The following is a 12,264-nucleotide window of genomic DNA, read 5'->3' as shown; positions in this document are numbered from 1 at the left end:
AGCCAATCAGAGGCTTTCCTAGGGACTTCACAGGCCCAGGAAAGTCCTCGTGGTTTCCCCTGAGCTGTCTGAGAGCTGGGTGAGCTCTTGGCTGGAGAGCAGCAGATGGGTCAGGACTGCCTAAGCCCGCTGAGCCAGACAAGTTTTTAATGCTGTGTCTCCCCTTTCTGTCTAATCTTTCTAGACTACAAAAGTGATACTCATTTTTTATGAAAATGATCAATTTAAGGAGAACCCTGTAGACTTCCGTATGTATTGTTTCCCTCCTTCTCCTTCCTGTATGTTTCCACAGAGATTATTGGTTCTTTGAGAAGAAGTGAGCCCACTCACCTCTCAGGACCCCACTGACCCTCATTCCTCCCTCTTGAAGGTCTCTGCTTTGTCACCCTTTCTGCCCATACTGTCACCACAGCTCAGCAAGCACCTTACCCCAGCACAACAAAGCCAAACCCAAGAAACACTTACTGGAACAATGCCGAAATTCAAAGCGGATGTGTGCGCCCCTGAATTTATCCACAGGAATAGGAAGTTTGAGCAGTTCGGACCACCTGGGACTGTTGTTATGATAAAGCACAAAGGAGTGGTACTCACTAGCTGGCGGCTCTCCAGAGCCGAAGGAGATAAAATCCTAAACAAAGGAAACATGCAGATTAAAGAAAGCTTCATTTAGAGATTATCTGAAAAACAGCAGAGCAATTGCTTTGTTCTATCTGCCTGCTATCCAAACGGCACTTCATGGAGAACGGCCTCCCCTGTCCTTCACAGTGCTGTTTTGCACCTGCTTCTGCCAGTGACCGCATCTGTTTAATGCCCACGCACATCTCCCAGGGCCTCCTGTGCCGAGGGTGGACCTTGGGGACAAGCACGAGATGGGCAACTGCATGCCCAATTTGGAGTTCACCTACGCGGTGAAGTCCTCAGCCTGCCCCTGTCACAAGCCTGTTCTGTGCCTCCCTGGGAAATGCAGGAAGCTGTGAGGCTCGCACGAACAACTTCTCGCATAAAGGAACCTGAAAGGAACCTGCTATTACCGTCCCAATCAGTAATAGCCCACTCCGCATGCCCTATTTTGATCAAAATGAAAATACATGGGACTAAATGTGGCAGTTTTTATTTTATTTTTTTTAACCAGTCGCCAAAGTGTTCACCTCCAAAACTACGACAGATGAAAGTGGGAGATTGGAATGACAATAAAAATGCTACATTTAAGGAAGAGCTGCCAGGAGGAAATTCCTGCCACAATTCATGAGACAAGCCAACTGTAAAACCTTCTTGTTTCTCTACTTTCTTTTCTGGAAGGTATATCAATGATTAAAAAAAGGAAAGAAAACTATACAGGGGTGGAGGAGAAAAATAAGATCGAAAAGACTGCAAGTACAGAAATTAACTGATCACATTAAAGGTGAACCCAAAATGATGACACGGGATCATTTTACTAGAAAGTACCCAGTATTCACATACCTTTAAGATCTGGCCACTATTCTCCACAATGAACATGGTCACTTCCACGTTTCTGGCCACGCTCTTCCCTCCTTTCTCAAATTCGCCCCTTTCTATAGTGATGTATAAATCATTTCTCATTTCACCTAGTAGGAAAATTAAAACCATGTTTATATATGTGTGTGTGTGTGTGTGTGTATAAAACTAGGAAGTGTAATACAGTACACTATCAAGAAAAACCTTAGTTCATAAAATGTACTATTGTAGCATACATATAAAAGTAAAAATACTATATTTACACTTTTATATAAGGGTTCCCACCCTCAACTGCCAATATCCAAGAGAAGTGAAGACCAGCCTCTGCTGGTCTGAATTTGCAATACTGAAAATGTACAGTTAGGAGGTGAATACGGGGATTGAATAAGAAGGTGTTGTCACGTTTCACCATTTTTCAGTATTTCCCTCATTTCATTTATGAGGTGTGATTACAAAATGACAGCCTAGCAGGGTGGCTCAAAGAAGCCAGTCTTAATACTCTATAGACACAACACTTAGAGTAGAAGAAATACCCAAGTGGAATAAAATGACAGGACTGCAAAGAGTAGAGTTACAATTTAAATCTTTTTCCAAAATTCATGGACAAAATGATCTCACTGCTGGAAGAATCCAGGTTAGTGCTTTATGAACACAGATGTAGAATAATTCAGTTATGCAGACAAGCTTGGCTGCAAATTCCTTACCATCAAGCTATAAAACAAGATTCAAACTGACATATTCTATGAACACATATGCCATTTATTTTTTTCTCCATTGGTGATTTATAAAACTTACTGCCCCAAGAAAAAAGAGGAATTTGATGCCAATGAGCAAACTTAGGCAAACAGGCTGAAAGCATGCTTTTACCTCTCCTATAAGAATTAAGGGTAAGTGGTGAGTGAATAGGGAAGTGAGAAAGAAGTAAACAAACTGTTACCAGAAAGTTTTTGAAGATAAATACTGGTAAGGTTGGCAGAGTTGAATTCACTTTTACTTAACAGAGCTTTCAAACATTAGAAGAATCACCATCAGTACTCTTTTTTTTTCTCTAATAAAAAAACCTCTCCACAAAAAAAGCGCAGATCACTAGAAGGAACAATAACCATACAAAGAAGACCACAACTGGGAGATTTAGAAAACTTCCTGACCAAAGTGTGTACAAGAAAGTACCCCAGGTTTCAAAACCATGGGGGAATACCAGTGTGACTGGTCACCTTCCTCCACGAAGACCAACTTTTGATGATGGCATCATTTACGAATGACCTGAGCTGACCAGGAAACAGATGGGCCATAAAAGAGAGAAAATGAGTAAGTTCCAAAAAGGATGAAATTGAAACCACTCTTTACAAAGAGTATATAAAAAATACATTGGAATTAACAGATACAGTGGTCTCTGGTGTATGCATTTCTAATGCTCTCATCCAAATCGATTTGGAGAGGCAACCATCTTGGAGTTCTGGGAGAAAACCAATGTATTTCATCATATTTAAAATTAGATCTGTATGCTTTATAAGTGTTTTGTTTGAATCATCTCTTTTGTTTTAAATTTATAGAGAATGGCCCAGTAAATTTTTGATTTTGTTACTATATGTATTCATTACTATACACATACACATCTTTAATATAAGTGCATTTTAACAATTTAACAATCCCATTACAGAATGAATAGTACATTCACAGACTCTGTCCTCTGAATCAACCAATTTCAACCAAATCAAAATAGGCCTGGTATTGCTAAAGGTCCGCACACGTGCTATTTCAACAATATGTCTGGGAGGAAATTCTTGACAATAGTTTCCCCACTAACAGATTTGGCAGATAAAAAAGCAACACTCAAATCAAGGTAGTTGAGAGCAAAAGAGGTCTGTTAACAATAGTAAAATTCCTTTGCTTCTTGGAGTAGATGACACATAATGAGTAGTTCTGCTTACAAATAGACCACAACATACACTGATTAATGGGAAGTGTAGCTACGGGGGTTTCTACCTTAGGAAGTTCTCATAATGAGTCATTAGCTAGTCCAAACCACATGGGGATTAACTGTCCTGCAGAATGAGGAGTGTTTCTTGGGGAGGGGCTTTCCACTCTCATCTGCCGGAAGGAATGGCAACTCTGACTTTAGCAAAGGCAAGAGGGGATGAGGGAGGCTTGCAAGCTGACCAGTTTTGCCCAGGCTGTAGGCCAGGCCTGAAGGAGGAAGAGGGGCAGTGGGGAGAAATGTGCTGGGAAATTCTGTCTCCATGTGGTCATGCCACAAATATATTTTGAGCACCCACTATGTGCCAGATACTATTCTAGGCCAGGTAGACCAGGTAGACCCCGCTGTGAACAAAGCAAAGCAAAAACCCTTTTCCCACAGAGCTGAGATTCTAGGAACGGGGAGGTCTTTAATAAAGGAGTCAAATATATAGCATGTTGAATAATAATAGAAAGTGCTGGGATAAAAGTAAGACTGAGAACGGGCAGAGAGAGTGCCGGATGGGGGCCGAGGGGGTGTTATATGAGAAAAGACCTCACGGAGGAGATGAGAGATCTGAGGAAGGTAGAACATATTTTGATCAAGGAGCAAGGCTGAAAATGGCATTAGCTTCCCGAATCAATCCACAAAGCCTGTTTCGCTCACACCATAGCTGGACTCTCCTATCTCTTCTGAATTCAGAAGAGATTGTGAGTTCAAATAAGCCTAAAGGATATAGAGTTACAGCACGACTGGAATAAAAGATCTGGATTCAAGTCTCTCTCTCTCTCTACTGTCTGCACTGTGTGATAAGAGTCTAGACAGGATAATATAAACCTCCAGGCCTCACGTTTCTGTGTTATTAAAATGGAGGTGGGGTAAAGACAGAGGCAGGGGTAAGAGAGATGGTAGGAGGGACAAGACTACTTTGTCATGTTACGCTGTGTCTGTGACTTAGAGAAGAACTTCTGAAATATACATATTCATAAATAAGAGCCCCTTATGCACACGCTTTCCTTTTCTGGTCTTTAACAGACGCTATCCCTGCAACCCCTTTCTCTCTTGCAAACCTTTTAGACTCAAGTAAGATTTCTCTGAAAAGAGAATACACGACAAGGAGAACATTTCTCCTGGGTGATATTCTACATATGTCTCCCCAGGAATTCTGCAGCTTGCTATGTTCCAATACCACAAGGTATCGCATCTTGCCAAAATATGCAGCAGGATAAAGTTGAAATATGTGCTAATTAAAATCAATACACTTGAGGTCAGCTCTGGAGAAAACTAATAAGCCCAAATGGTGTTAAGAAAGCATCTTGGGTAATTAAGAGAGAAACCATAAAGTGGGTATGAAATGGAGTCATAGCACTAGTGTGAAAAGCTATTTTCCTGACAAGGTTTATTAACACCTTGCACCTCTCAAATTTAATACTCTGTAAATTTGATGTGCATAACATTTTCTTCTGTTCAGCAGGCCCACTGGCTTTGCACATGTGAAGGCTTCTGAAAATATCACTGTAGACAGAAAAAAATGTAAGGTCACAACAATGGGAACAAATTCAAAAGAGTTCAGCGACTGCAGTCAAATGGGGTCAATTTATGGCTTGACCTCAGTAGCCAAGAGGTTTCCATCAGTAGCTGAAAACCGTGATCTTTGATTCTGTGCTATGAACTCCTTAGATAAAGCCATAGAGAGCAAGCTCAGCACATCAAGCAAACCACTGCACTCAGCCACGGGCTAATCAAGTGTCTTAATCTGTGCTGGGTATTTGTTAATATTTATGGAATTGGAAAAAAAAAAAGTTTCTGTCCCTTAGTCAAAAACAAATCAACATATGTCTAAGACTAAGAACTTAAATTATGCTAATGATGATGACAGTAGTAGCAGATAGATGGTAGTTAGGGACTTTGCCTGGCACTATAAAGACAACAGCTCATTAAATTCTCACGTCGAAGTTTGAAGAAGGCCCTATTATTTTCACTTTATTGATAATAAAACAGATTTGTAGAGATTAAGAAATGTGTCCAACATATTATCAGCTTATATTAAAATAAAATCACATTTTTTTAGTATGAAAAAATGTAATTCAACAGGGTGAGAATGGCCATCAAATAAGCTAGTGCAATTCAGCTTTCTTCACCACATCAGTGCCTTGAGCAAGGAAGGTATGAATCCTTCTCTCTTCTGCACTGGTTGGCCCAGGCTTGAAGTACCGATTTTAGTTCTAGAGACCATCTTCACTGGACCAGGACACACATGAGCAGTATCATCCAGATGGTAAATAATATGGGGAAAGGACTCAGAACTCATCAGAGGAGGAATGAGAGTGGCAAGAGAGTTAACTGAATTTAAAAACGCTGAGCTTTCAAGCAGAAAAGCTCAACCCAATGGATAGAAGGTGGAGAGAAACTTGGCAGAGGTCATTCTGAGATGTGATGTGTTCTTGGTCATTACCAATATTCAAGTAGGTGCCAGAAAACCATCACCAGGAACCTGAGGAAGAAATTCATGCACTGGCCACAGAGGCTGGGCTGCATGGCCCTTCATGTGTGCGGCAGGCAGAATAAGGACACCCCCTGTACTCCCAAAAGATGTTCAGGTCCGAATCCTGGGAACCTGTGAACATGTTACCTTACGCAGCAAAAGGGACTTTGTGGCTATGATTAATTAAGTAAGGATCTTGAGATGGGGAGATTTTCTTGGATTATCAGGATCAGTTCGATATAATTACAAGGCGGGAGAGGGAGGCAGGAGGGCCAGAATCAGAGAAGAGGATGTGATGAGGAAAGCAGACATTGGAATGATGTGGGGCCGTGAGCCAATGAGTGCGGGCAGTCTCCAGAAGCTGGATAAGGCAAGGAACTGAATTTTCTTTTAGAGTCATCAGAAAAAACGCAGCCCCGTTGATAGGGCTTGCTTTTAGCCCAGTAAGACCTGTATACGTTTTTGATCTCCAGAACTGGAAGATAGTATTTTTGTGGTGTTTTCAGCCATCCCATCTGTAGTGATCTGTAACAGCAGCTTTAAGAAGCTAATACAATATGCCATCCATACCCAAGATTCTATCACTTCATGATACGTTCATGAGTGGGGGGAGGGACAGGGACAGACCACAGGTAACTGGAAATCAAAGCAGACCACAGAAAGGAAACATTTATGGGTGGGTTGAAAACTGAACTTTGGAGTTCTCACATAGAGTGCACTTCTGTGAAATGTTTTCTCTGCTTTTTTTTCTGTTATTCTCATTTTTGTTTTGCTTTATTTTAGGAGAGTATTATGAGATATTGAACTTTTTGGGGGCAAAGCTTTTTAATTTTTGCTTATGCTTCTTAAGCAAACAATGGCAAATGCTACAATGGCACCCATGATAGGCCGGCCAGAACAGTGTTGTGTCAAGACAGGAGTAGGGATGGGCATTGGCTCTCTGATGTCCATCACACTCCAGGATGAGGCATGGACTTCTGGGGAAAGTCCTACACCCTTGAGTAATGGGGCCTGTAACTTCAACATTTTGGAGGCACGAGCCCCTCCCCCATTCTGATTTGGGGCTGAAATCCCACCTCAGCATAACATGGAAGATCTTTAGCCTCCACCTCTCTCGGATCACTGTGGTATTCATTGGTTGAAAGACCATGACCCCCTCCCCTAGCATGACCGTGGGGTTTTCAGGTCTCAGCCAAGTGGTTGCACGTATATGACGTGGAGGCCCAGTGACTCGGACTTGAGGGGTGGTGAGGTTTGATTTAGGATGTATTTTTAAGGAAGATCAAATCATATCATACTGGCTCCCACCTGCTTTCACCCAAAGGCGGCTTATCTCAGGCAATTTCATCTGCTGATATGCATGTCTCTGTCAGCGACTGATAAAGAATAATAATATACTTAAAAGAAAAAAACTGCGTATCTTCTTAAACATGAGACAAACATATGTACAACATTTCTCTTACCCTAGCCTGTAAATCATTATCTAGTCAACTTTGACCACAGAGAAATTTGACTTATGTGAACCATCACCTAACAACCAAAGAAAAAAGAGGCTTGCTCTGAATGACGCTTGAAGAATAAACTTAAGTAAATCTTGAGAACACTGTCAAAGCTACTTCCACGGGCAGCCACTTGCAACATGGGCTCTGCTGACTGTTTTCAGCGTGAGCCTCTAGACTCCAAATCTCAACCCCTCCCTCCTCCAACACTCCACAACTTTTACTTCATTCCTTTCAGGGTTAGGAGCTTCACAGGCCTCCTAGGAAAGACTGAATGTACCGGAAGGAATTAATTAGGGGTTTCCTAAGAAAGAATGACAGTTTGACCAGTTGATACGTGGGAACAAGCCTCCAAGGGAACAGGGGACAAATGGAGAAGATAAAGTAGGGAGGCAATGATTAAAGCAAAGAGCATTTTGCCTAGAAAGAACCCTAAAGTCAGAGTAAGAATGGACCTTCAGGGTGGGAGAGGGCTCAGCCTGACCTCCCATGACATTCCGGACATATCAGCCAGCTTTGCTCCAAAATGTCTGGTGGATGGAAACTTCGTGCTTCCCGATATGCAGTACGGTCTGTTAAGACATTTAGAGGCAGGCTGTCCAATACCGTAACCACATGTGGCAAGGGAGTACCTGAAATGGGACTTGGCTGAAAAGAGACGTGCTGTAAATGGACAACACTCCCCAGCCTTCAAGGATGGAGGTGAAAAAAGAGAGTGTACAATAACTCATTAAGAATTTTTTACATGAATTATCTACTGAAATGATACCATTTTGGATGTAGTGGGTTAAATAAAATACATTATTAAAATTAATCTCAACTCTTTCGAAAGTGGCTACTAGAAAAGTTAAAATTACATTTGTGGCTCTCATTACATTTCTACCGGAGAGTATGGATTGAAATATTTTTGTTGCCCTCCCCGTCATGGGTTCAGAGAGCAGACGATGGAACTTTCGGCAGAGTTATGTGGTTTGTAGGTAGCAGTGATGGAGCTTCAAACAAAGTGACTTATCCTCTTTGAAAATTAGGCACTCTAAGAAACAAAGTGCTGGATGACCGACCCTTAACAACAGGGAAGGGTCATGGTAGCTGGAAAGCATGTGGCCAGATCACCTCCTCACACTAGGTGACATCTCAGACACGTGCCCCTACAGCTGCCAGACCAAGGGGAGAGTTTCTGTTTCTGTGTTCCCATTCCAAAAAGAGTCTGGCACAGATTACATGCTATGATGCTCAACAGGAGTTTTGTGTATGCTCCTGTCAGTGTCAAGACCACAGGTAACTCCTTCTACAGGGACGTGGCAGCTGTGTTGATGAACCTGTCCCCTTGGTCCAAGCATGACCCTCACCTGTCCCGACCCCTATCAGAACACAAATCAACTCTGAAGGATGAGTCTAGAAAGTGAAAAGAAAATAAAAAACCATGCCAGCAGACGGTCAGGGCAACACTGGCCTCAGAAATGTTGTGCCCATACATTTTCTCATTGAAGAATTCCGCTCAAGTTTTCATTAGAGCCAGCAGTGAGAATTAACTGACAAGTCAACATTCTGAAAATAAAGGGAAACAGAACAATGAAAGTATGTTTGCCAATGGAAAAAAATTCCACTGAGTTTTAAAGTTGCTTTCAGCTGTTTATGTAAATACACATGTCTTTCCCTTCTTCCTCTAATTTGGAAGATTAAGAAGCCACACAAGAAAAAGGAGAAGAGAAAAAGAAGCAAGAGCTTTAAAATAATCTCTTGGCATCCCCGGCACTGCGGACTTGTGTCCGGGAGGACTGATTTCCTGGGCAGGGCGAACCTCGCCACTATAATGTGGTGCAGCGGGGCGGGGAGGGGGGGATGACAGATGCAAGCCTTCTTCCACACAAAGTTCATTTCCATCATTAAAGCCAGACAGAAGTGGCATGAGCACAGCACATCCCAGACAATTATTCAGCTGGTGAAGTGTCATGTGGCTTTATGTTTTTCCACTTCTCAATGATACTGCCCAGAGACCAAGCTGAGGAATTCTTCCAGCAGCTGTCTGCATTCTGTTTGGAAATATGTTTTTTATATTAGATTTGCCCATCAATTTGCTTCCCAGTGGCATGAAATTTTTTCTTTTTTTGTTACAAAGGAAATACCAGTTATTTATAGCAACTGAAGGAAATAATGAAGGGGTGCGAGAGTCGCTGAGTAACAGGCCACCAAGTAAACAGTTCTATAAACAGTCATTTTTAACAACAGTAGCATTAGATGCTCAGGCAGAGCGGGCACCCAAGCCAGGTCAGGTCATCTCAGGAAATTTCCAGGCTCTCCCTGAGCCCTCCCTGCACAAACAGATTTGCATAAAGAGATCCCGAGATGCTGCAACAGGGCAATGCTGGTCACTTTCTGCATCCCATTAGGTCTTTATCCACAGCAGTCTTACCATCCCTCCCACACCTGTGCGGGGAGCCTTGTCAGATGCAACTTCCCGTGCTTGCTTTCACACACGGGATTTAAAGAGAGATTTACATGATCTCGTTTCTAAAAATACTGTTCACAATTTCAGAGTATTTCAGTTGGTCTACTTTTCTCTTGGTTGTAGAGGGAGGGATGTGGGGCACTGAGAAATGCTACTACCTGGCATTTACTTGAACAGTGTGATTCTCATGAACTGCCACCTTCCCCACTTAGAAACAGTCACTTTTTTTGAGTCCTTTTAGGTTGCGAAAAGAGATGTGAATAGATCTCAAACAGAACTAGGAAGGGTGTAGAAATACATATGGTATTTGCATATGGCTGCTTATTTACATATACATATCTTGGATAGAAAAATCCTCCAAGAAGGGTGAACTGCTGCTCAATAATTATTCTTACCAAAACCTGTAAGGATTTCCCCTAAGTGACTTCACCAACATTTTCCATCAAAGGGTAAAATATTTTCTGGATCCTACCCCAGTTTCCCTTCTTATCATGGTCATAAAGAAAGCAGCATGGCCCTCCAAGTTACCCACCTATTATAATCAAAATGTAAAGATATTTTTAAGAAACTTTTGCTTATTTATTATCATATACTCATTTCCTTCTTTAGCATGGTCCATTTGAACTCTTCAAACCTGACAATTTGGAAAATTTCTCAAGTGTCAAAAATAGACATAATACCCATATGTCAACCTTTGGTTCATCCCAAGTCACTTACCAGGCATAATAATATTAGAAAAACCCAACTTCCTCGTTATAGACACTCCGTGAGAAAATACTGATGAGTATTCTCTTCTGATTTGTTCAATATCTCCATGTAATAGCTGTAGGGAAACTGCTAAACCTAAAATAAATGAGAGATACCAGAGTAAAAAATAGAAGGACAGAAATAGCATGAATGGAAATCTGAACTTGCTTCAACAAGCCCACAACTATAATAGCATTGTTTTAAATGAAAGGTTACTATGCAGACAAAAATCCAAACAATCTATAGGAATAGTTTCTAGAAAACATTTTTCCAACTTGACTATCTGAGTGTTCCCGTGTTTAAGGAGGTTCATAGCAAGTGAACAAAACTTGAGCAGAACACTAAAAAGAGGAAGTCTGGTTTCTAGCCCCTACACCCTCTTCTCCAGCCCCTCCCCCGCCAGACAGAGATGTCCCTGCACAGACATTCATGCCAGCAACGGTCGACGGCTACCTGGCCCTAGAGTTCCTTGAACTCTATTAGACCTATGAATACTTACTAAACACCATAAAGGTAGACAGAAATATAAAGTCATATAATAATTCAAGGATTTTAGGGATATTCTTAGACATTTTCTTAAGACTTATGCAAAAGGGGCACCTGGCTGGGTTAAGTGTCCATTCTTGGTTTTGGCTCAGGTTGTGATCTCAGGGTTGTGGCATTGAGCCCTGCATAGGGCTCCATGCTCGGCTTGGGATTTTCTCGCTCTCTCTCTCTCTCTGCCCTTCCTCTTGCTCATGCTCACCCTCTCTTGTCTCTCAGATAAATAAATAAATAAATCAAAACTTAAGTAACAAAGGTGATTATAACAAAACCAAGATTCTATTAATATTATGTGCATTAGAAACTCCTAATGGCATTATTTTCTACTGAGAAGAATTTAGCAGGATACAGGCCATTTTGACAAATAGGAGGGTATTTAGTAAAATTATCTTTTTTTTTTAACCCCAATTATAGTGACATTACTAGAGTGTACATTCTTCCTATCTTTTCCCCCCAAATCTCAGGCAAGAACTACAGAAAGGAAATTAATGCCATCTTGTGACTATGCTTGTATATTTCTGAGATGCTACTTCTCTTTCTGCTTTTTAATTCCCTCTTGTTTTTCTTCTATTATTTTAAACAAGAAAGAACAACAACAACAAAAAGAAACGGAAAAAAGTCCATTACTTACATTAGTGACAGAAAATGAAGCCGATCAAAGCGGACTTATTTTTAAAACTTCCAGTCATCATTAAACTGAACTCAATTTTTTTTCTTATTTATTTTATTTGTTTTTAATTTAAATTTTAGGTAGTTAACATACAGTGCAATATTGGTTTCTGGAGTAGAATTCAGGGGTTCATCACTTACATATAACACCCAGGGCTCATCACAACAATTGCCCTCCTTAATCCCCATCACTCATCTAGCCCATCCCCCACCCCACCCAACCCCCACCTCCATCAACCTTCAGTTTGTTCTCTATCATTAAGAGTCTTTTCTGGCTTGTTTCCCTCTCTCCTTTTTTTCTTTTTCCCCTTCCCATATGTTCATCTGTTTTCTTTCTTAAACTCCACACATGAGCAAGATCATGGTATTTGTCTTTCTCTGACTTATTTCACTCAGCATAATATGCTCTAGCTCCATCCATGTCATTGCAAATGGCAAG

The 12,264-nt window shown here is 41.2% G+C and overlaps 1 protein-coding gene across 6 annotated transcripts in view; it reads right to left on the bottom strand.

Annotated features, from left to right (window-relative positions):
• Positions 1 to 12,264, bottom strand: part of DOCK4 (dedicator of cytokinesis 4) — a 417,063-nt gene that overhangs the window by 155,951 nt on the left and 248,848 nt on the right. For 5 of the 6 annotated variants that reach the window (XM_081800230.1, XM_081800232.1, XM_081800233.1 and 2 more), the window contains 3 exons: positions 10,584 to 10,709; positions 1,462 to 1,586; positions 466 to 628 (listed from right to left, as the gene is read on the bottom strand). In XM_081800230.1, coding sequence (XP_081656356.1) covers positions 466 to 628; positions 1,462 to 1,586; positions 10,584 to 10,709 — 414 coding nt within the window. The remainder of the gene's footprint in view (positions 1 to 465; positions 629 to 1,461; positions 1,587 to 10,583; positions 10,710 to 12,264) is intronic. The other variant, XM_081800236.1, reaches the window with a different exon arrangement.

This window comes from Leptonychotes weddellii, chromosome 12, assembly GCF_054177405.1.
Source record: "Leptonychotes weddellii isolate Sample4059 chromosome 12, ASM5417740v2, whole genome shotgun sequence".
NCBI lineage: Eukaryota > Metazoa > Chordata > Mammalia > Carnivora > Phocidae > Leptonychotes > Leptonychotes weddellii.
The sequence above is the reverse complement of the archived record's forward strand: the minus strand, read 5'-3'. Positions and strand labels throughout refer to the sequence as shown.